Raw genomic sequence first — 26,526 nt, 5'->3', positions numbered from 1 at the left:
TCTTTGGTTCTGACCTATTACCATAAGTCATCTAGAGAACAAAAGGAGGAAATGCTAGATTTTAAATTACTCAGAATTTTGAACTTATGGAAGAAAGTGTGGATATGGAAGGAAGAAAAAGAGAGAGAAGGAGGAGAAGAGGAAGAAGAAGGAGGAGGAGGAGGGAAGGGGGAGGGTTAAGAGAAGAAAGAAGGGGAAGAGGAAGAAGAACAGAAAGAAGAAGAACAAAGACAACAAAGAAACATTTGAAAAGGTGTAAAAGCAAGACGCTGCAAGATTTCTGGGTCTAGGTTGTGTGTTTGATTGTCCTGGCTGGCAGAAGTAAAAGCAGACTCCACCAAACCATTAAATAGAGCACTTGTGACAACAAGCAGAGCTGTTTATTCTTCATAAAGGTGCATTCTGATTTACTTTATTAGCAAGACCAGATGGCTGAACACTGAACCAAGCAGGGAGTCAGATTTGATTACTGATCCCAGTTTTTCAATCAAAATGTCATTTAGTATTAAAAGAACTCATAAATCACATAACTGAACAGAAAGGAAAAACTACAGAACTTTATTTTGGCTCCAAGGAAAATATTTTTGTACCCAGGTAGTCAGTTATATATATCAACTTAAATTTTGATGTTTGAAATTTAGTGTTTCAAAGCTCTTATTTAATTTTTATTGCATATTTTTTCATTTACTATTTGCTTCCTGGGCTTGATGTTAAATTTTAAATACTCAATATAGATTTTTTTTTCTTAAATAACTATTCTAGAACATTGCTTAAGACATGGGTTTCCTTAATAAATATTTGGTGAATGGAAGATTTTAAAAAATCATAATTTTAAGGTTTGCACTCCAATGGTTAAGTTTACTGAGTAAATGTGACAAACTGATTAGCTATAGTCCCAGAGTAGACACTTGGTTGAGTGTCTTTGATAATATAACAATAGTATGTACATTATATATTCTTAGAATGAAATTAGAGAATCTATGTGAGATTGTACATTTCCTGATTTTATTCACAATTTCCAGAAGTAAAATTTTCAAAGTAATAATTGAACATAGCTATGGGTGAGTAAAGAATAAAATGGAACATCCAGAGAGGATAATTTGCTTTGATTAAGGGAAAATAGTAGAAAACCTGCATTTTTCTTTACCTAAAAATTCAGCAAATGGATATTAAAGTTGACATCATTGCCCTCTGATGGTTTGTCCCTTCAGGGGCTACAATATGTCCCATGGATAAGCTAAAATAAGTCAAATTAAGAAAGTCACAGGCTAATTCTGCAATGTAAGTTATCAAATGTATACTGCCAGCCATGTGCTCTGCTCTCCTGGAATACTCTGGGAAACCGAAAGCAAATCTACATAGGGTTTGGTCCTTGGAATATAACATGAAAAGTAAAATATAATTTAAAAATATGTCAAAGTTTTATAAAGAAATTAATGAAAAATGGGAGGAGGGATGAAAAGCATTGCATCCTAGAACTTACGAAGTTAGGAGATAATATGTAAAACTCCACGCCTCATTATATAGGCTCTATGGTAGGCTTTCAAGCTTGCCACTCAAGCGTAGCTGTTGTATATAGTTCTCATTTATTTAGGTATTTGGGAACAAATCTGCTTTGAAAACATTTACTGGAATCAGCAATAAAGTGCCTTTTTGGTCAATATTAGAGAAACAGATGTTTGCTTTTCTGAGTCCTATGAGAACAGGAAATATAAAGGAAGGATTACAAGCTTCAGCTCTGGCACCAAAAAAGACCTGGGTATGAGTCTTGGATTTTTCACTTCCTCAGGCTGTCCTTGTGCAAATTACTGAACTTGTACTCATAGGAGCATAAATGAAATCATACACATAAAAGACCTGGCATATTCAGTGAAAGTGTTAGATATTATTTTAAGGTTGTTGTAATTGCCATTCTAATAAGAATTTATAGTCAATCATCCAACACTTAAGTATCTTAGAATTAATAGAACGAATCCTAATATATCAATTTGATGTTATACGAGTTGAGGTAGATTCATGATAGGGAAGGGGGAGTAAGAGCACGCAATTATACACAAACCAAAAACACTTTATAGATATGACTTCCAAACACAGCTGAATACTAACATTAAAGAGGGTTCTTTATCTTTAAAAATGAAATAATTTTGTGGGTCGCCTGTTGTTAGCGCCCAAATCCTAACCAAAAAAATAGAATCAAAGAGAGATCTTAAATAATTTTTTAGGTACAAAGAATCTAGCACTTGAGGAAAATTCACAGCGTAAGAAACCATTCTTTACAAGGGGGATCCAAAAGTCTTTTCTAAGGGGAACTGTATGTACTTTTCCTGGTGGGCAATGACCTAACAGTCACTGAAACCTCCAGTTTCATCTTAATGGGATTTGGCTTTTGTTGGAGTACCTCAAGAATCCCTATTAGTCTAAGCAAGTGTAACATGAGTATTCAAAATATCTCTAACAGTAAGTTGCTGTTTATGAAAATAGAGATTTTTAACATACCGAGCTTTTATTCTTTAGCTTTCTGTTTCTAGTAGACTTTACTTTTTTGTTGCTGGTAAAATAATGCAAGGTGCCATATTCCATCAAGGCTGCAAAAACAAAAATGAAACAAACAGAAACAAAGAGATCCATCGCAGTCACATAAGAAACCTTAGGTAAGGACTTCCTGGCGATTGTGCTCAGAGTTGTCATAGTCAGAACTGTAGTGATACCTGTGGAGGGAGGGGAAAATACAAGATAAAAAATAGCACCCGATTTTTATTTTTCCACCTGATTTGGCAATGTTGGGAGCAGAAAGAAGCAAGAGAAACAAAAGGAAATGATTACTCGTGATTTACAGAAAAAATGACCGGTAACCATAGCTACATTACGTTCGATGTGCTCTTTGCATCTGCAATGAGTTTTAATCATCTAAATTTGTGGACTACAAATAGCTGACTCCCCACACCCATCCTTCCATTCCTCCACAGCAAGAGACTGTCCAATTTTTAGCTGGCATGAGGTTGCATGGAAGAACTTCTTTGCCACCTTGGCTCAGCTATGTGTGGACACAGGCTGAGATCTAGCCAAGGAGAATCAAGTCAAGGGTGTAAACAGTGTCCAACAGATGGCATTAAAAATGCAAAAAGGGAGTCAAAAATTTCAGATTTCCAATTGTGAAATAGGTAAGTCATGGGGATGTAATGCAAAAAGCATGGTGATTATAGTTAATAAGGCTGTGTTGTATATTCAAAAGTTGCTGAGAGTAGATCTCCAAAGTTCTCATCATAAGAAAATAAATTCTGTGACTATGTATGTTAACTAGACTTATGGGGTGATCATTTTGCAACAGATATAAATATTGAATTATTATGCTGTACTCGTAGAACTAATATAATGTCAATTGTATTTCAATAAAAATAAAAGATGGCATTAAAGAGACAGAAAATGCCCATCTTTCTTTCTTCCTCATAGCTTTCTGCTGGAATGGAATGGCCAGAGCATCAACAGCCATCTTAGAACATTACATAATCATGAGAATTAAAATCATCCACAACATAGCAGAAAACTAGAGGGAATCTGTGCCCCTCACCCTGAAATCATCCTTTGACTACATACCTCTGGGCTTCTCACATGAACAACAAATACTCTTCCACCTAATTTAAGCTACAGTGATTTGAGGTTTTCTGCCACATACAGTTAAAATTAATCCAAACTAATACAGTGTTTTCTCATACAATAACTTGAACTAAAGCTATTTTTTTAATCTCAAAGTTCAAGCAAAAAAATACAAGCAAGATTACGTCAATGGAATACTTAAAAAGCAGAGAGAAAATCTTCGTATTTTAAAGAATACAGCATATAAAATTGGGTATCTCCCTGGGCCTCAGTCTTGTGTCTGTATCTCTGGGTATGTCTCTGTTTCTCTTCAGTCGTGGCTTTCTTGTGGTTCTTACCACGGCTAATCTTGGCACCCCTAACTCACAGCTGTACATGCTGTATCTCTCCTTACCTAAACTGCTATAATTCTCATTCTCTGTCCACCAAAATATGGCCCCATGAGTGGAATTATGTACTCTCCAAAGAGTATTTAATGTAATGTCAAACTCTTCTTAATTTGGCCAATTATTTATACAGTGGCAACATCTGTGATGAAGAAAAAAATAGAAAGGGTCTCTTTGATATAGTAAAGGCAATACCAGCTTTATCCCTCGTCTCCTTTGAAACACGTCCTAATAATTTCTCTTACACACCTGTCTTTTTATTTTTATCATCACTTAGGATTGAAAAAAAAAAAAGTAAAGACAGGAGTATGATGGATTGGGAGTCATGGTGGCAAATCTAGGTTCAAATTCTGACTTTTCTATCTATTAGCTCTGTGACCTTAAGGAAGTTTCTTAACTCCTCTATACCTTTCATCTAAAGAACTGACACAGCAATATCTTGCTTAGTACTTACAGTACATTTATACATAAGGTATTTATTTTATTTATCAGTTCTTAAGGTGGATACTTAGAATATTGATTTTACATCTACCTTTCTAATATTAGCATTGCAAAGCTACAATTTCCCCTCTAAGCAAAGCTTTAGTTGCATCTCACAAATATTTATATGTGAAATTCTAATTAAAATTTAGCTTGAAATAGTTTCCAGTTTCCATTTTGACCCAAGGGTTATATAAAAGGTCATTTTTAAATTTTCAAATAGGTAGTCATTATTATCTATATTATTTATATTAATTCTTTTAAAAAAAAAATTTTAGAAAGGTGGAGGGAATGAGAGAGAGAGAGAGAGAGACAGGGAAAATCCCAAGCAGGCTCCATGCCCCCAGCATGGAGCCCAACTTGGGGCTGAGTCCCACAATCCTGAGATTGTGACCTAAGCCAAAATCAATAGTAGGGCATTCAACTGACTGAACCACCCAGGTGTCCCTATTTATATTAATTCTTAATTTACTTCCATTTTGGTCAGAAAATATACTCTGGAAAATTTTGGTCTTTTAAATTTTATTGAGATCTGGGTTAATGCTCCATATGCACTTGAAAATATGGTATATTCTGTAGTTAGATGTAGTCTTCTGTAAATACCAATCAGGTCAAGTAGTTGATAATTTCATTCAGATTTTCTACATTTTCACTGATTTTCTTCCATGTACTTGTTCTATCAATGAGTGAGAAAGGATGTTAAAATATCCAAATATAATTACAGATTTCTTTTTTTCTCCTATTATTCCTGACAAATTTGCTTCAATTATTTTTAAACCAAAACTATAAAGCTAGGCATATGGTAAGTGCTGATTTCCATGAATAAACAAGTCTTTCTTCTTCCTCCCCTTATGGGTTTTTTTCTGGTACTTGACTGAATCATAACATCGCCACGCTCAGACAAAGGTAGATTTCCAAATGTATTCCTGGATTCCATACTTATGTTCCAATTTACTAAAAAAAACCCTTAAAGACAATGTGTGTTTTGATTTCAATATTAATGACTGCATTAAATCTCACTTTATTAAAGTACTACTACATTTCTATTCATAAAGAATGAAACCTACAGCAGAACTTAGCTTTCAGACATTTATTTAATTTAGTAATTATTTTCACCATGGTTAGCTTAAAAATAAGTGGATTTCCTATTAAAATATCTTTGAATCCATGATAATAAGAAGATATTTGGGTTATTAAGCAGATTCATTGATATTTCCTGCTCAAAATCCTACAAGTCACATTGAGAATAAAATCTAAAGTCCATAATGTGACCCACTAAACCTATATGATCTAACAATTAGCCATATCTCCAATCTCATTTTCTACTACTTTTCAGTCAGTTCTAGCCATAGTTGTCTTTTTTCTGACCTTCAATCATGATGGCAAGGAAGATCCCACTTTAGGACCTGGTGGTTGTCCCTGTCTGGCCTTTCTTTCTATCACATATCCACCAGGCTAGCTCCCATGCTTCACTCAGTCTCTGCTACCTCCTCAAAGAGGTGGAGCCTGACTCCACAGGATAAAATAGCAAACATCATATTTACGCACATCCCCTGACATTTTCTTGCCACTTATTTTGGTTTCTCTTCGTAGTCTTTATTACTCACTGATGTTCTATGCTCTTCATATTTGTTCATTACCTGCACACCCCACTAAAACATGAATGCCATGAACATGGGGATTTTACAGCTACTGTTCACTGTTAACACTGAAGCACTTAGAACACTGCCTGTTTCATAAAAAAGCATTTGGTAAATGTTTGCTAAAACACAATGTGGAATAAATAAGCTCAGGAAATTGTACTTCAATGACATATATATATGTATGTATGTGCCTATACTTGTTTTAAAAAAAATCTTGAGCTCCAAATACATACGGCTCACAATTATAAGAGATATTCTTCAAGTTAGATCTGGCTATGGCTTATCTTTATAGTCAAAATGCTAATATTAAAAAATATGAATTCATATAACAACACATTTCCACAATTGGCTATTCCCTTTGATGACACTATGGCATTTTTTTTGGCTTCATACAAATATCATGGAAGAAGCAAGGACAAAAATGAACTACTGGGACTTCATCAAGATAAAAAGCTTTTGCACAGCAAAGGGAATAGTCAACAAAACCAAAAGACAACCGACAGAATGGGAGAAGATATTTGCAAATGACATATCAGATAAAGGGCTAGTATCCAAAATCTATAAAGAACTCATCAAACTCAACACCCAAAGAACAAATGATCCAATCAAGAATTGGGCAGAAGACATGAACAGACATTTTTCCAAAGAAGACATCCAAATGGCCAACAGACACATGAAAAAGTGCTCAACATCGCTCGGCATCAGGGAAATCCAAATCAAAACCTCAATGAGATATCACCTCACACCAATCAAAATGGCTAAAATTAACAAGTCAGGAAACGACAGATGTTGGCGGGGATGTGGAGAAACGGGAACCCTCCTACACTGTTGGTGGGAATGCAAGCTGGTGCAGCCACTCTGGAAAACAGTATGGAGGTTCCTCAAAAAGTTGAAAACAGAGCTACCATATGATCCAGCAATTGCACTACTGGGTATTTACCCCAAAGATACAAATATAGGGATCCAAAGGGGTACGTGCACCTCAATGTTTATAGCAGCAATGTCCACAATAGCCAAACTATGGAAAGAGCCAAGATGTCCATCAACAGATGAATGGATAAAGAAGATGTGGTATATATACAATGGAATATTATGCAGCCATCAAAATCTTGCCATTTGCAACCACGTGAATAGAACTAGAGGGTATTATCCTAAGCTAAATAAGTCAATCAGAGAAAGACATGTATCTATATGATCTCACGAATATGAGGAATTCTTAATCTCAGGAACCAAACTAAAGGTTGCTGGAGTGGTGGGAGGTGGGAGGGATGGGGCGGCTGAGTGATAGACATTGGGGAGGATATGTGCTATGGTGAGCGCTGTGAATTGTGTAAGACTGTTGAATCACATACCTGTACCTCTGAAACAAACAATACATTATATGTTAAAAAAAAAGAAAAGAGGATAGTAAGAAGGGAAAAATGAAGGGGGGAAAATCGGAGGGGGAGACGAACCATGGGAGACTATGGACTCTGAGAAACAAACTGAGGGTTCTAGAGGCAGGGGGGTGGGGGGATGTGTTAGCATGGTGATGGGTATTAAAGAGGGCACGTATTGAACGGAGCACTGGGTGTTATACGCAAACAATGAATCATGGAACACTACATAAAAAACTAACGATGTAATGTATGGTGATTAACATAACATAATAATATTTTTTAAAAAAAGACAACTGCTGATCTGATTTCTAACACCATAGGTTAGTTTTGCTGTTTTAGAACTTCATATAAATGGGGGCTCCTGGGTGGCTCAGTCATTAAGCGTCTGCCCTCAACTCAGGTCATGATCCCAGGGTCCTGGGATCCAGTCCCGCATTGGGCTCCCTGCTCAGCAGGAAGCCTGCTTCTCCCTCTCCCACTCCCCCTGCTTGTGTTCCCTCTCTCGCTGTCTCTCCCTATCAAATAAATAAATAAAATATTTTTAAAAAGAACTTCCTATAAATGAGCTTATTATAGAATGTATGCTTTTGTGTCTTGCTTATTTGACTCAGCATCCTATTTTTGAGATTCATCCATATTGTAGCTCCGTGTTGTGTATCAGTAGTATGCTCCTTTTTATTACAGAGGCGTATTCCATTGGCCATAATTTACAATTTACTTATTCATTCACCCATTGACAGACATTTGGTTATTTCTTGTTTGGGGCTATTGTGAATAAACATGCTATAAACATTAAAAAAAGAAAAAAAAGTAATAATCCATTCAAATTTTCTTTGGGAAAAATATGAGAATAATGTTTAAAAACAAAAATGTAATATTTAAGTCATACTTTTTGTATGGTAGCATACAAAGAATCTGAAATAATTTATTTACTCTAAAGTATGTTCTAAACATAAAATAATTTGAAATAATAATAATAGTTTAAATAGGAAACAAAACGCAGGTATTAAGTACATTTTATTCATTGGCTATATGTACATTTCTCTTTGGACTCCCAAGGGGACTGTATTTTCCAAGTTTAGAGCTGGGTGCCTCAGGCTTTATCTTGCCACTTTTATGTGATTTTCATTTTACTGTATTTATTAAATGGAGTTATTCACCAGCTATCATAGAAACCAATGAAAACCTCCTTATTGTTGAAAACAGACTGTCCCAACTTTATATTTTTTAAGACACAATTATCAGTAGTGTGATTCATGTCTTGCACTGATCTTGGGAATGAAATTGATCAATAAGTTGTCTTTGTATATCAATACATAAATGGATGCTATTTTCTTTTAAACAAACGTATAGTAATTAGACACATTTTTATATGATTTTGATTATTGCAATTGATTGCTAAAGAAAGAAACCAAAAGTCTATTTTTTCATGTATGAATTACAAATTACCCTTTTAATCAGTGTTATTGTACAGGCATCTCTCAAAATATTCATAGACTAATTACACATTTTATAGATTACAGAAGCCCAGAAGTTTCTTGTCCCTTTCAGTGACTTGCCCTTTAGAAAAGTTCACTGTTGATTAGCACCATTGTAAGAGCAGGGGATTTCAAAGCCTTCTGAACACACATCGGTTAATAAATGCTGGCTATCAGTGGTTCAGCTAAAAAAAAAAGTAAAATCTTGATGAAGAGTGATTAAAAATATAGACCAAATTGAGATTATGTGTGGTTTTTGTTTATTAATTCCTGCTGAGTATTTATGTTTCCTTTGAACTCCATTAGCAGGAAAAATTTTTAAAATTCTGAAATTTTAAATTCTTTGTGATTCTATTTCCTACTTGTTTGTCATATATTCATTTCAACATTTTATAAAGCACTAGAGTACTTGTAAATTTTTGCTTGATTGTAATGTAGAGGAATATTCTAATATATTCAACTATAAACTTCCTTCACATTAAAATATTTTAACAGTCTCATGATACTATAGCATAATATTCATATCATACCAAGTGATGTTCTTGCAGGTACTGCATCTTTATTGATCCAAAAAGACACCCAGGAAAGAACAACTGTCAGGATACATGGAATGTAGGTTTGAATAGTGAAATAGCCCATTCGTCTGCTCAGGTCAAAAAAAATTGTCATGATAATATAATCCCCTGGAAGAAAAAAACAGTTTTATTTTTGCTATTAAAATATGTAAAAGTATAGATTCCAACCTATGATTTAAATACATAGTCATTTGATGCTAGAATCATTCAGTGATTGGTGTTTCCTTCTTACCAGAGATGGTGTGAGAAATTTCAGTTGAGTTCCGTAACCCTACAAATGCAAACTGATATAATCTCCAGTATTTAGGATCAGCCACTTCTACAGAAGGTTTTTTCCACTTATACTCAATTTCATTTTTAGGGTACCCATCTAGATAAAAATTGAAATAAAAATATACAGATTAGCAAGATTTAAGTCTGTTACTGTTTCAATACCAACATCATTCCAAGGCAAGTTCTTTGAAATTCATGTTTGTATTATAGGTATGTCAAATATAGAAAACATGACATAAAATATATGTGTATAGTTTAAAAATCATATAATGATTAAATAATGATAATCCGTGTAACTCTACTTAAATAAAAAAATAGAATCATGCCAGTGTCTCGGGAAACTCATGTGTCCACCCCAATATAGTAGTCCCTCTTGTAAATAGAGGTAACTACTAACTTGATTTCTGTGATAATCCTTCCCTTGTGTTTTGGTTATAGATTTTCTGATATGCATTTCTGATATGATAGCTTATTTTAGGTTCTTTTTGAATTCTACTTGATTGTTGCCATACTCAATGCATTACTTTATATTTTACTTCTTTTCATATGATATTTGTAATAGTCATCCATGCTAATGTATGTAGCTTTAGTAAATTTGTTCCATCATAAAGATGTACTGAAATTTATCTATTTTACTGTCGTAAACATCTATAATGTTTCCTTTTGGTCAATAATAACATTGCTACTAGTAACATTACTATACATGCCTCACAAAATACATATATGCAAATTTCTCTGGGATATATATAGGTATGGAATAGCTGGGGTCATAGATTGCATATAATTTCTACTTTATGAAACATTGCCAATCTTCTTTTCATAAAGAGTATATCAATAAATTCTCTCACCAGCCAGAGTATGAAAGTATACTTGGATCCATATTCTCATTTAACTTGATGTGGACAGTCTATTTTTACTGGTCTGTAAGCTAATTTTATTTCACATTTTCCTGATTATGAATGAAACTTAGTCATTTTTTCATATGTTTATTAGATTCTTAGGTTTCTTCTTTGGAGAATTGCTTGTTGAATCACCTATTCCTTTATTGGGTTTTCTCTCTCTCTTTCTCTCTATTTTTGGTCTGAATTAGTTATATAGCCTGAATACTAGATCTTTGTTAGTAATTTGTGTTGAAAATGTCTTTTTCATCTTGGAAGTTGCTTAGCATGGAGGTGTATTCTTTCAAAAAAAATTTTTTTTTTCTGCCAAATGTCAGAAAAATCCACAGGGACTTTTTGGAGTAATCAAGTGAAGGAAATTTGGGCTACAAATTCATGTGAAGGTGGGTTTTTAATTATATCCTCTCAAGGAATTACTTCACCCTAGTATGCTGATTGCAGAGGCAACTTTTCTTTTAGACTTTAGTATGTTTGTACATACATACACATGTATGTGTTGCTTCTTCATGTTACCTTAAGCATCCAGCCTTTGTAACCCAGCTGTATGTAGGAATTATGTTCTATTAGAACCCTAATCCACAAAGCTGTCAAAGTCAAAGCTCAAATTTACCTTGTTTGGCAAATGTCCTTGGGTCAAAAGTCACTATAAACGTTTCTGGCTTAATTTTTTATGCTTCAATTCCTTCCTGGTGATTTCACTTACATGTTTTTGAGAAGATTTTTAATAATATAAAATTTTAAATTGTTTTCAACAGAAGAATTGGTCTACTACATTATAGGAACAGAATTCACTATCAACTTTAAAAATTTTCAAAACATTGTATCACTTTGTACCAGGATATGCTCATCAGCCATTCAATGAAATAGCTCATCTCTCCACTAACCTATTAAAAATCTGTTCTCTCTTTTCTTTTTTCATGTCTTCTTTCTTGTTCTATCAGGCTATAATCTTTCTACTTTTCCATAATTTGTATTTTTTTTAATTATCATTATCAATGCAATAGAATATAGTCATAGTATATGAGTGTGTGCACTAATAAAAGTAGTGAGCTTGTTACTTAACTATTCTAAATTTCATGATATTGACTTTTTAAATAGGGATGTATTGAAATTTTTGAATATGTTTGTTGTGAAATTAGGTATAGAAACCTTAATTCTCTGCTGGATCCATGTAGAATACCTGAAAAGTTAGCTATGATTATTATATTTATGTCAGTGATAACCAATTGCATTCACAGGGACAGATTATTAATTTCTAGCAATGACAATCAAAGCCAAAGAGGTATCACACCAAGAATTTAGTCATGGTGTCTAGGAGGCAAGTACAATAATTGCTAGATTTTCAAATATTTGCATTCCAACTATTCCTTGAGTGCTTGGATTAATCAAGTCTTTGTTATGATTTGGCTGTTTTATTCATTGAGAAGTTGATGTTAGAAAATTAAAGCAGTGAGATAGATTATAAATTTAAAAGAACATTTTAATGAGACAAAAATCTTTTTAAAAAGTCAAGAAAATCATTAATAAAAACAACAAGAGATATTTGGGAATTTTGTAAGTGAAGAAGCAGGATAATACTTGTGAATACATAAAATCTACAGTGAATAAACTTTAGAATGTGATATATAAAAAAGTCAAGTTTCAATAGAAGGAAAATAGCAGACAATTTGTGTATATAAGTAATAACATTTTTTAAACTCATTTTATATGTTTTTAAGACTTGTTCAATTATATATTATCTAGAAAAACATTTTTATAAAAATATATGTAAACATTAATAAATATGAAATAAAATTGATATTCATATACAAAGACAATTATTTTCTCAGAACAAAATACTTTTTATATTAAAATTATTTAGCTCTAGTCATTTCTCTGTGTTTCAATCTTTCTTTTGAATAAAATAACCTTATTTCTACCTTGTTTTTTCCAGTTCATTAAAGTCTTCTCAAAGATTTGCTATTCATGTAGTAAATATTATTCACCAAACCAATCTTTGAAACATATTTTAAAATTCAATATAATAAAATTAAATCTTGCCTCAGGAGATGAATAAAATTTGAAACAATATTTTATTCATGGCAGTGTTAAAACACTTGAACACAAACCTATCTTCAGGACTACTTTATTTAATCAAAATAGGAAAAAGACACTGGATAAAACCAAAATTTGTAAGCAAGGGTATAATTAAATATATACATTTACTATGCATTTATTGTCACTTTTTAATTTAAAAGCAAGAAAAATATGTCATTTGTAACTATTTTATCTGAGAGACGAACATAATCCACACTTCTGAAAATTATATGTTATATTTTATCTCATTTTATTTTACACATTTAAATAAACAGAGTCTGAGGCTAAAATTCTATGAAATTATAACATATTTTGTCACTTACAGCTTGAAAATTCCAGTGGGCAAGAATGTTCATCCATAGGAAAGTTATGAAGCTGAAGATAACATTCTGCATTGATTGTCAGTCTATTTAAATGAAAAAATAAATATTAAATATAAGAAATAATTTCAAGCATTAAAAATCCTTTGTCTAATTTTCAAGAATGATTTTGGCCTATATTAACAGACTGTGATATATTAGAAAATAATAATTGTAATGTCTCAAAGTTTTAAGTGATGATATTATAGCATTCACAAGTGAGTAAGAAAATTCTAACATTTTCCTCTCCAGCCAACTAAACTGCCATTGTATATATTTCAGTATAATTTCTGTTTACAGTTAAAAATTTATACTTCAGGATCACAACAAACACACACACACAATTAACAGAGTATACATGGTTAAGCATGGTGATTGTTTTCTCTTAAATTTTCATGAACTTCTTTCCATTAAGGATGATTCTTAATAAGATTGGGATGATTCTTGGTAAGATATGTTAAGATATGTTCAAGACAATGAATTAAACTTGAATCTTCATTTAATCCTTTCTTAAGAATGTTTTACTACATTATTGAATTTTATAGCAGGATTGACTCCTAGAGAAAATCTCAGTCAACCATTTGTATTATGGGTTAAAACACATAATGGTCACACCACACCTTCTTATGTTTCAGGAGGGGGGGATATCAAGAGGTTTTTTTTCTTTGCTTTTAGTCCCTTTCATATACCAGTTACTCTGAGCTTAAAAAAAGAAAGTTTCCAAAATATTCCACCACTTTATTTTTTTTATTTTTTATTTTTTTTTAAAGATTTTATTTATTTATTTGAGAGAGAGAGAGAATGAGAGAGAGCACATGAGAAGGGGGAGGGTCAGAGGGAGAAGCAGGCTCCCCGCCGAGCAGGGAGCCCGATGCGGGACTCGATCCCGGGACTCCAGGATCATGACCTGAGCCGAAGGCAGTCGCTTAACCAACTGAGCCACCCAGGTGCCCATATTCCACCACTTCAAATTTTAGTGTATGAAAGGAACTCCATATTTCTTTCTTTGTAAAACTGAAAAAGGAAAATTTGCAAGTTGATCAAGTATTAGTATGGAAAATGAATTAGAACAACTACATTTTTTTAAATAGTATTACCTTAGAGTATATAGAACTCGTCCATCGTTCCAAATTCGAAGCAGACGATTAGGAGTTGTTATCCAATGTGCATCAGATTTTCTTGAGTTTCTGAAGAACGTGTCAGGAATCCAAATTTTCCCTACCATATTACTGTTAAGCATAAGCACTTTCATGGTACTGTTGAATTTTAAACGACTGTCAAACCAGGTTTGGGCAAAAATTATATCTATTGTGTATTCCTGAAAGATAAAAAGAAGGGTAACAGCCTATAATAGTAAAGTCACTATTTTAGATGTTTTCTTCAGATGTTTAAATTTTTACATTATAAAGTTTCCATAAGTAAATAGCTCTTAAACTCAGTCCTTTCTATGCCATTATCTTAAACTTCCTCTTTAATTGTTTACCTGAGTCATATAAAATAAAATCCAAAATTTCTAGTAATAACTGCTTCCCATCGTGGCTTTATAATTGTTTTATAAATCTTACTCAAGATTTTATAATATGTGGGCTATATATAAAATATAAAATATTTTATATTATTACATAAAATATAAAAGCAAATTATCTTAATGTTAATATAAAAGCAAATTATCTTAATGTTAACAATTATATTAATTTTTGTGATATTTACATGGAGCTGAAGTTAAAAAAAAACACAAATAAGTACAAAATCAAGATGCAAATACTCACTAAATTATCTAAAAGATCTTATATTGTCTTTTGTCCAAAACAAATTAATTACAATTATGTAGATCCATTGTTTTCAAAAGTTTCAAAACAATCACACAATGCACACACCCCTATTAAGTGGGTATAACATGCCAAGCACTATGTTGAGTTTAGTACATATCCTGTCATTAAAGCCTCACTGCAAACCTGTGAAATAAGTACTGCTATAATTTTTATTTTTAAATCACATTTATTGAGCAATACAGAAGTAAAATAATTCTCCCCACATCACAGAGGTAAATAAGCAGATAATAAGGAGACTGAGTCACACCAGGCTGAATCCCAAATCCACATCCACAATAACCACATATATTGGTGGTCCTAGTGGAGCCTGATGGGGCCAGGATTAGAGCACAGGCTATGCCCATTATCAGCAAGTGACTGTAAACAGGAAATTGCATGGTTACGAGAGAACCTTCGAGGGAGTGATTAGGTATTATCTACCTTTGCATCCTGACAAAATGCCTGCCATATTATAAGCATTAAAATTGATTTGATAAAATTAATGAATAAGAATGCAGTAATTATCAACGCTATTGAGAAAAGTGATTATATGCATGTGTGTGTATAACTTTGATATTAAGAGAGAAATAAAAGAGTAAATTGAAAAATATGAGGTATTATATGAGTTACTGGTGGTGAGGGAGATTGGTTGATCTCTCCTGATATAATGCCAGCAATTGGCCAATTTACCTGGGTGGACATATTTAGTATAAGAATTGGAAGTTTAATTGAGAGTGTGACAAATGAATGAAGATTTGACTGGAGTCAAACTTGTTAATAGGGAAGTTGCATCAAACCCTAATTTCCAGGCAGAATATTTATAATTGTAATTTACGTGACTAGAATGTGAGGAAATAGAATAGAGAAAGAATATAGACTAGAAAGGAAAACCTTCTTTTATGTATTTTGTTTTTTTCTTTTTATTTATTTATTGAATAAATTTGACATGTAACATTATGTAATTTTCAGGTGTACAGCATACAGCATACATAAAGTTACTTGGATACATTTATATACTGTAATCGGATTGCCATTGTAGCAATATTTATTACATTACATAATTATGGTACATTACTGTCTATATTCATTATACTGTGCATTAGATCTCTATGGCTTATTTACTTATTACAAGTTTGTATCCTTAAACACCATCATCTTATCTATTTTGGATGAACAGTGTTGCAATTTGGGAAAAGCACATACATATTAGTAATTATTTAAAATCCAACAAAGCCCTAGACATTATGCATTTGAGTATGAGATGTGCTTTATAAAGAGGTTAAGCAATATAGATAATCTACTATGAATAATTTTTTTATAAAATATATTTTTTAAAGATTTCATTTATTTATTTATTTGACAGAGAGACAGAAAGAGAGAGAGCACAAGCAAGGGGAGTGGAAGGCAGAGGGAGAGGGAGAAGCAGGCCTCCCACTGAGCAGGGAGACCGTTGCAGGGCTCGATCCCAGGACCCCGGTATCATGACCTGAGCCGAAGGCAGACGCTTAATGACTGGGCCACCCAGGCACCCCTACTATGAATAATTTGTCCATATTATAATGTAACATGTGATCATTCAGTAATCTATCCATATACTTAGCCTCTATTGTGTGTCATTGTTTTGCACGGATGTAAAGACATAAAGTCCTTAAGCACAAAAACACTTGCACCATAATCCCCTCCTGACATAGTCTTGATTGCCATGAGGTTGCCAGAATGATTTAGAGAGAGAGATGACGAAAATTTCATTTTTTCCAACTTGATATGGAATGGCACCGAATCAAGTTGTGCTGTGGCAGAGGTTGAAGGTGCTTTTGCAACCAGGTAAGCCCTATACATTCCATAGCCACCAGCTTGCTGATGTCCATTCCATAACTCAAGCGGAGTCATAATGCAAAACATATCTCATAATACATAATAATGAAGTATATTTATTCTGTAGATGCTTAATCATATTATTTAGTAACATTAATGGATTGAACATGCATTTAGGGGGCCAATGAGCCTTCATATAAGATGTCACTCGTGTACTTTCTCCCTGAATCGTGTGGAAAATACTTGGACATCTTTACAACAGTTACCTTTAACTCTTATTCTGACCGCCTGCTTCTCAGGCCAGATATCTTTTCTTTGGAATAAATTATGACTTATCTAAACAACCACTTCAACTTAGCCATTCAGGGTCTACAAGTGTAACCTGTGTTAATGCCATGGCTTCTGGTTTTAACAGTAAATGCAAATAGAAGGAAGCCTTATACTCATTCTATGGTGGATCCTAAAAAGAGTATTTAATAACATTATGTGGCAGAATTACTTTGTACTTTTGTATGGAATCCAACAGTAGAAACTGCTTAAGATAAAGGATGAGGCTTACCTGCTAGGATTATAGGTTGGCAAAGATCCAACATTGGTTGGTAAAGGGAACATCATGCTACCTGATAGGTATACTTGGCTGCAGTGTTTCTAACTCATAGGGCATTAACGGCTGCACTTGGGAGGGAACTAACATGTGTAGGGGTGGGATTTAGCAAGCAGCTATGAATCCTGCTTAGCAACTGATGGGATCTTTTTTAGAATACCTGTTGATAAAGTGCTAATCTCCATTGAAAGAGTTATGATTTCTAAAGAGTAAACTCCGAGCAGAGAGTCTTGGGGGAAATGGGAAAATTTTTCTACCCATAATTATTCCCTCAGTCTAGGACCAAGAAGAGAAAGATATAGAGCATGTGTCTTGATAATCCAACTTTCTTAAACCCTTTGCAGATGCTAATACCTCCAAGCTCTTTTAAATTGCTAATCCTTAATAAGTGTTTCACTGAGATAAGAAGGTCATTAAAGTCTGTGCTATTTTTATGTAATCGAAAAATCCAATTTCATTTACCCATTGTACTAGTATAACTTCTGGAAAATGATCAAAGTGTGCTATTGTTCTTCATGTCCTTATTTAGAGGTTATAATTATCTGCATAAGAAAGAAGCAAAAGAAACATGAAAAGGAATGTCCATTCACTCAGGACAAGTCCAATAGCTTCTAGTATAAGCATTTTGCAGTAAGGAACAGTGCATTTAACATTCGAGATCCAATGTACATTATGACACTTTGTTTTCTTCCAAGTTAGCTGAGAAAACAGCATTAGTGAATAAAGGTGAAGAAGTGAGTCATCTTGATTTCTGACTCAGTCAAATCAAAACATAGTTGATGAAAGTGTGTGTCCTATAGTCTTCTTACTACGTGGTCAGACTTGCAATTATGCACATGTCTCACATTTAATAGAACTAGTTAATTCAATATTATTGTCTTTCTACTAATGGAAGAAACTTCACACAAAATGCAGACCTGCCTAAGTAATTAATATAGGTGCATAATTTCATCATGAAGTTTGTTTGATCCTCATCTGGTCTTCACACCCTGGCATTAATCTCTCCCTAAACTAGCTATTACTGTGGCCAAAATAGCATGCTGGGCCAAATAATGGTTTACAGTACATTAGATACTGAGGCTACGGACATGTAAAGGAAGGGTCCAGGCACAGCTAATCCACAGCACAAATAGCTTTAGTGGTAAAAGTTCATAGATAGCTGCTCCACTTTGCTCAGTTATTATAAAAGTCTGATTCTTGGTACTATCACAATATGGTAAGTAAAACCTTGGTATTATTCTAGTTTTCAAATAGAAAAAGAGATAAGGAAAAAGATGATATGTCAGGACAAACCTGAATTCATCCAGAAAAACACTGAGAGATATTTAAAAAGTAGACATGAATTCTGGGTTCAGTTACCAAACTTTTAGGCTCTTACTTTTATGTCTCTAAATGTAAATTGCCAAAAGAATATAACATCATGTGCACTCATCACTTAACTTTTTAACAAATATTTTTCAGTGTTTAAGTTACTTCTATGTTGTTCTGGGTTTACAAAGATGAAAATGGATCCTACCTGTTACGGATATACTATATATAAAATAAAAATCAGAAATTAATAAAACTTAGGAAAGGTACAGTTAAAGAGAAATGGAAACAGTAGAGGAAACTTAAGGAAGACGTTATGACAGAAGTTGTATTTAGCCTGAACCCTGAAGGATATATGAAATTCAGATACATGCTGGGGTCAAATAATAAAAGTGGGGAGGAAGTAAAGGTAGTAAAATGTAGGGCATAATGGGGAAAAAAGAATGTAAGTCATATATAATGAAAAAGTGGTGCATTTTCTGTCCATCAGGGAATGTGCATTCCTCAGATATACAGAAAATTCTATATCTGGAAGAGTTTTTGAAAACAATTACCTAAAATTACCAGTTACCAATAATTGACTCTGGAACCTAGACACAGATCCATCCCCATGTATTGCTGAACTGAGTATTATGAACTGAGAGTCCTAATACTTCACATGTTAATTTTATGCACCATACTTAATAATACATTTCCTATTAGATATTTCTTCTATAATAGTCAATATACAATTTCTTTTTTAAAAAAGATTTTATTTATTTATTTGACAGAGCGATACACAGCGAGAGTAGGAACATAAGCAGGGGAGTGGGAGAGGGGGAAGCAGGCTTCCCATGGATCAGGGAGCCTGATGCGGGACTTGATCCCAGGACTCTGGGATCATGACCTGAGCCAAAGGCAGACGCTTAACGACTGAGCCACCCAGGCGCCCCCAATATACAATTTCTAAGAATAAAACATCAAACAAATAATCACAGACAGCTAAACTTTACAAAGGATTTACAAATTAAAAAAAAAAAAAAATTCCCAGGCCTTAAAAAGTTTATAGTATACTAGAGAAGATAGAGTTAGATTCTAGATTTATATAATAAGTTACGTAAAATCTGGGGTGGGAACAATTCTTATGAACCTGTTTCAGTCAGGGTTCTCCAGAGAAACAGAAGCCATAAGATGGATGGAATGGATGGATAGGTTGATGGATGGACAGACAGAGACAGATATAACAGATAGATTTATCTTAAGGTTTTGACTCAAGAAATTGTGGGGACTTCAAAGGCAAAAACTTGCAGGGCAGGCCAGCAGACTGAAGAACAGAGAAGAGTCGATGTTTCAGTCTTAAGTCAAGAGACCAGTCTGGTGGTAGAATCTCTTCCTCCTCGAGGGACCTCAGTCTTTTTTCATAAAGCCTTATCTGATTGAATGAAACCCATCCACATTATAAAGGATGAGCTGATTTACTCAAAGTCTACTGATTCTCACATCTAAAAACTGTCTTCACAGCAACATCTAGACAAATATCTGGGTACACATAAAATGGACACATAAAATAGACCATCACAGAGTTATAACATTAGGAAAGGACATTCATCGATTCAGGAAGCCTTAAAAAATTATGCATGTGTGTATTTGCTAGACAGATTAAAATGACTAATATTTGTGGCAGGAAGAATCATATTTCCCCAGTTCATGTTTCTGTGTAGATCTACACTCTTCATTTTTTCCCATCTCTTACTCACTCTACCTCTCAGAGAAGTCTGTTCCATATTGCTCAATTGGCTAAATGTAATATATAAAAAAATCATTTCTTAATAAATTCTTGTCTCTTTTTCATTCTTTGAACTCCAAATTTGATCTGAAAAGACTCTCTCCAAATCTCAATGGAAAGTTAGAGTCAGTGGGTGCACAGAAGTGCTGGCAAAACCATGAGTCCAGATCCCTAACCCTATTCTACATCCCCACTTCAATCACTAATTAGAAAGGTTTGTTTGCCTGTCTTCTACGCCTATTTGTCAGTGGATTTAGAATCTGTGCAGAGGGATAAAAATAGATTTTTTGGTCCTTTCAAACACCAAATATGCTCCAGAACATATAGATTACCATTTTTTTTTTCCCTACAGATATCCACTTGTTAAGAAGTTCTCAGATTCAATTTTGGCATTGCATAAAGGTAATAAAATTTGGAATTCTGTTTTTCAACTATAGGATTCCCAAATTAAGCCATACGATTTATGTTTATTTATGTCATATGTTTTGCAAAGTAATTCCAAAATGCTATCTGCCTTAAGATTGCTGCATGAGATCAAACATACAATATTGCCTATTCCCTGTACCATTCATAGGAGAATAAGAGGTGTGGCTGTCCTCTTACCAGACATCTACTGCTAGGATGAGAAAAGTCTTGGACATGTCAATAATATCTCTATCAGTCTATCATGAGAAATCCATTACTTCAGATCTTGAAATTTTAAACAATAAGGTCCTCTAAGCATTTATAAATTTGTGAATTTAACCTTCCACAGTTATGCATGCCCTGAGAAGTTTCATCAAAATTATGACCTACTGATACCAAATATCACACGGAAGGACAATTTCTTGAAAAAATTCAAGGAACTTTCCCAATGCATGGGCATCAAAAGGTTGTTTACGGTCATCCCGCTCTTCTGAGATGGATATAAAAGAGGAAAGGATATGCACATGAAGTGTGTGTCATCTGCAACACAGGGAGCTGAAGTGAGAAACAAAGACAATCTGGAAGGCAAAAGAAAGGCTTTCTAGATTCACCATAGCACTGCATCAGTCACAAAGACGGAAACTTAAACGGCTAGAGAAAAAGCACCCAAGTGAAAAATCTAACATATAATCAAGAGAAATCCAAATTCTTTTCAGTGTGGATAGTTGGACTATTCTGAATTCATGAGGTGAGACTGCATCTAGAGGGGGGCAGTTTAGTGTAGTGATTAAGGATGAATGCTACCATTGGGAAGTCTTCTGGGGTTTGAATTCTGAATATAACAATTTTCAGTTGACCTTGAGTAAATTTCCCAGCTTGTTATGGCTCACTTCCTTCTCTCGAATCCCTGCTGTCTATAATACATAAGGTTCTTGCTAATATTTAATGTAAATTACTTAAAAGAATGATTTCACACATAATAAGTATTCTATAATATTACGGTCATAATAATGAAGGAAAGACGTCATATCATTTTAAAAAGGGGGCAACAGGGCCTTTGCAAACATTCCAATTTACAAAGATTATAAGACACAGCCATGTAATGCCTCCTCTGGAAGACATGAACATTTTATAGAAATAGTTTTATTTTTGAGGAGATTTCTTCATGTATAGAGACAGCCAGTTCCAATACCAAGATTCTAAGTCATAAAAATTCTCTAGCTTCTGGAAAGCTATAAATATTCATATTATTAGCTCATCTGCAGAATTGAATCACCTAGTCAGTTTTTGTTTCATGAAATATTTGGCCCACTCAAAACTTGGGACACCAACTGAGTCTTGTTTTTCTCCTACCTCAGTGGCCACTCCTTCTCAGTCCCTTTTGCTAGTTCCCCTGCATCTTTCATATGCCTAAGCAATGCAGTGCTCCAGTTTAATAATACTCAGTTCCCTTCTCTTCACTCCCAAGATAATCTCATCCAATCTCATGACTAAGTATCACGTATATAGTCTGAAGAATGCAAAGGCTATATTCCAAGTGCAAATACTTCCCTTGAAATCCCAACATGCATGTATAACTGCCTCCTTAATGTTTTTATTTGGATAGCTAATAGACACCTCAATCTTAAAATTTCAAAATAGAACTCTCGATCGTCAATATCTTCCAAAAAAACCCCAAAACAGCAACAATAAAAAAACCCCAAAACAACAACAACAAAAAAAACCTCTTGTCTCTCTTCTCCATTTCATTAAATGATAACTTTATTCTTCCAAGTTTTCAGTGAAAAAATCTTGGACTCATTCTTCATGCCCCTTTTTCTCTACAATTCCACATCTGGTCTTCAAAATACCTTGGTGTCCCCATTTTCAAGTTATTTACAGATTCTGATAAATTCTCATTTGTTTCACAATCATCAACTTTTTCCTTGATCATTGCAATTACTTGTAACTAGTTTCCCTGCTTCCACAATTAGCTTCCTATAGTTTATTCTTCACTCAGAAGGATAATGGTCTCATGGAAAATATTAAGTCATATCACTCCTCTGATCAATCAACACTTTTCTATCACATTCCCATATTCAGTCAGACAAAAAACAAAAACAAAAACAAAACCCAATATCCTTTCAATGTATTAAGGACTCCAGATGATCTGAAACCTAATACACCAACTTTTCCTACCTCTTTTTACCCTTGTTAATTTTACTACAAACACTACTGTTCTCCTTGTTGTTCCATGCACATTCTTATCTCAGAGCCTTTGCTCCTGCTATTCCCTCTGGCAAAGCACTCTCCAGGTATCTGCTTGACTTTCTTCTTTAACACTGTTGATTTCTATTTAAATGTCACCTAGTGGGTGACACTTCCTTTGGCTACTACATGCACTAGAACTTCACCACCATCCTGACCCTTCTTCCTATCAAGTGTTTTGCCTCATTTCTCTTTATTCATTCATTACCACTTTATATGTTTTATATTTACTTATTTTATAGTGCCTCCCAACTAGAATGTAAGCTCCATGAGGGCAAAGGGTATTTGATTATTCAATACTATAATTTGAACTCCTTTTTTAAATCAAGCATTCTTCTTTTATTTATTTTTTGTTTTTTTATTTGAGTATAATTGACACATGATATTACATTAGTTTCAAGCATATAACATAGTGATTCAACAACTCCATGTGTTAACATACTCAGATCACTGCAAGTGTAGCTACTTTCTGTCACCATGCAATGCTATTACAATACCATTGACTATATTCCCTATGCTGTACTTTTTATTCATTCCTATGTCTTATTCATTTCATAACTGGAAGACAATATTTCCCATCACTCCCCCCTTATCCATTTTGCCCAACCTCTACATCCCTCCCCTCTGGCAAGCCTTGTGCACTCTTGGTGGGAATGTAACTTGGTACAACCACTGTAGAAATAATATGGAGATTCCTCAAAAATTAAAAATAGAAATACAATATGATCCAATAATTCCACTACTGGGTATTTACTCAAAAATAATAAAAACACTAATTTGAAAAGATATATACACCCCTATGCTTATTGCAGCATTATTTACGATAGCCAAGATATAGAAGCAGCTCAAGTATCCACTGATAGATGAATGGATAAAGGAGATGTGAGATATGTGTATATATACACACTATGGAATATTACTCAGTCATAAAAAGGATGAAATCTTGTCATTTGTGACAATATGGATGGATCTAGAAGGTATGCTAAGTGAAATAAGCCAGACAGAGAAAGACAAATACCATATGATTTCACTTATTTGTGGAATCTAAAAAACAAAACAAATGAATAAACAAATGAAAAGCAGAATCAGGGCGCCTGGATGGCTCAGTTGGTTAAGCGACTGCCTTTGGCTCAGGTCATGATCCTGGAGTCCCTGGATCGAGTCCTGCATCGGGCTCCCTGCTCAGCGGGGGGTCTGCTTCTCCCTCTGACCCTCCCCCCTCACATGTGCTCTCTCTCTAATAAATAAATAAAATCTTAAAAAAAAAAAAAAAGCAGAATCAGACCTGTAACCTCAACTCTTAAAATAGTGTCTGGCATATAAAAGACAATAAGTAGTTGTTTATGGGATAAATGGATGATACATATATTTTAATGCCTGCTGTCTGTAATGCATTTGACTTAATCTTCAAGAATTAGGCCAAAATCTCATAAATTCATGCCTGAGTTCATAGTTACATAGGTCTATGATCTAAACTAAATTCATAGTTACAGGTCTATGATCTAAACTGGAGTTATACAAATACTGTTACCTCTGCAACATGTGAGAGAATGTTACATTCTAAAGGGGGAACATATAAATACACAGCATGACATCTGGAAAGAAATCATCTTCATGGTTACTATTAAAAACATGGTAAGGAATTCTCTGCAACAGATGATTGATATTCAAGGGAGGACTCTGCTTCCTAGAGAAGCCCTATCACCAATGAACCATCTGTGTTCCATCTACATGGGCAATATTTACCATTGATTGGTTCAATGCTAGATAGCTAGATTCTTTGCTCTGTGGTCTGAGTGTGACAAGTATTCCTGCATCTGTAGTTACACTGTATTAAAAATATATTCCTCTATACTTGTATATTGAAATTTATTAAGAGGATAGATCTCGGGATGCCTGGGTGGCTCAGTCAGTTAAGCATCTGACTCTTGGTTTCAGCTCAGGTCATGTTCTTGCAGTTGTGGGATCGGGCTCCACATTGGGCTCCTTACTCAGAGTGGAACCTGCTTCAGATTCTCTCTCTCTTTCTCTCTCCTGCTCAGTCTCTCTCTCTCAAATAAATAAATAAAATCTTAAAAAAAAAAAAGGAAAAATCTCAAGAGCTCTCACCACAAACACACACACACACACAAAGAAAAAAAAAAAGGTAACTATGTGAGGTGATGGATATGTTGATTAGCTCGATTATGGTGATCACTTCACAAGGTGTATGTATATCAAAACATCAAGTGATACACCTTAAATATATACAATTTTTATTTGTCAATGGCACATCAATAAAGCTGAAAAAGATTTTCTTGCTGTTAAAATTAGTCTTCCTATCTAAGCAAGATGGAATATTATATTTGGAAATGATATATTTAGAGAGAATCTGCATGTCTCAGGTTTTAAATTATTTATATTAATTACCACTTTATAGATTCTTTCCATTGTCCATATTCTTAATGCAGAAAATGAATTTTCTGACACTGTCAGTCTGCTGCTAGAATGGCATTGTTTGTACTGCTTTAGAAGAACTGATTGCCAGTGTTTACCTCAGTAGTTTGAATATAATGTGCATATCAGAAAGCTGAGTGTTCTTATGAGAAAATCCAAGGTTTAGCACACAATTTGCAGAATTTCCATTATAGAAATTTGTCATAATTTCCATAATAGCAAAACATCAAATGTCAAGACATTTAAACAAGTTCTTTCTCCTTCACATTTTAATTAAATTGCAGAGCAAATGATGTTTGCTCAGATTCACTGCCAATCTAGGCCTAAAACTTTAGTATTTTATTAAAATCATTTCCACTAAAAAATATAAAAATAACATATTGAATAAGAGATAAGGCATTGTCTTTTAATTATATGCACAATTTTAAATACATGTCAGATAATCAACAAAATGAGTCTGGATACCTCAAAAGAGGGTATTGTAGTGAGAAGTTGTGATGTAGTGTAAAGAACATTGGTTGGTTGGAATCAGGAAATCATACCATAGTTCCAAATCTGTGACTTTCTAGAATATAATGCTGACCAAGTCACTTACTCTGTCTCTCTGGAAAAATGAAGGCAAGAGGCAAGATCGTTATTATGATCATCCTGAGCTCTAAAGCCTGGTGATCATGAAAACATTATTGATCATGAGAATGTTATAAAATGTTAGAAATTAATTTTAAAAATGTTTTAAACATGGGGCGCCTGGGTGGCTCAGTCATTAAGTGTCTGCCTTCAGCTCAGGTCATAATCCCAGGGTCCTGGGATCAAGCCCCGCCTGGGGCTTCCTGCTCCGCAGAAAGCCTGCTTCTCCCTCTCCCACTCCCCCTGCTTGTGTTCCCTCTCTCGCTGTGTCTCTCTCTGTCAAATAAATAAATAAAATCTTAAAAACAAATGTTTTAAACATAAACAAGGATAAAGGCTAAAATGAACATGATGTTTTTCAATGAC

General features: G+C 34.0%; 1 protein-coding gene across 1 annotated transcript in view; it reads right to left on the bottom strand.

Moving 5' to 3' along the window:
- GABRG1 (gamma-aminobutyric acid type A receptor subunit gamma1) overlaps positions 1 to 26,526 on the bottom strand; it is a 75,138-nt gene that overhangs the window by 8,882 nt on the left and 39,730 nt on the right. The window contains exons 4-8 of the mRNA XM_035004418.1: positions 14,240 to 14,460; positions 13,107 to 13,189; positions 9,768 to 9,905; positions 9,491 to 9,643; positions 2,497 to 2,708 (exon numbers count right to left, since the gene is read on the bottom strand). Of these exons, the coding sequence (XP_034860309.1) occupies positions 2,497 to 2,708; positions 9,491 to 9,643; positions 9,768 to 9,905; positions 13,107 to 13,189; positions 14,240 to 14,460 (807 nt within the window). The remainder of the gene's footprint in view (positions 1 to 2,496; positions 2,709 to 9,490; positions 9,644 to 9,767; positions 9,906 to 13,106; positions 13,190 to 14,239; positions 14,461 to 26,526) is intronic.

Source organism: Mirounga leonina, unplaced genomic scaffold (assembly GCF_011800145.1).
Source record: "Mirounga leonina isolate KUSES-001 unplaced genomic scaffold, KU_Mleo_1.0 Mir_129, whole genome shotgun sequence".
Lineage (NCBI taxonomy): Eukaryota > Metazoa > Chordata > Mammalia > Carnivora > Phocidae > Mirounga > Mirounga leonina.
This window is presented reverse-complemented; position numbering and strand designations above follow the sequence as displayed.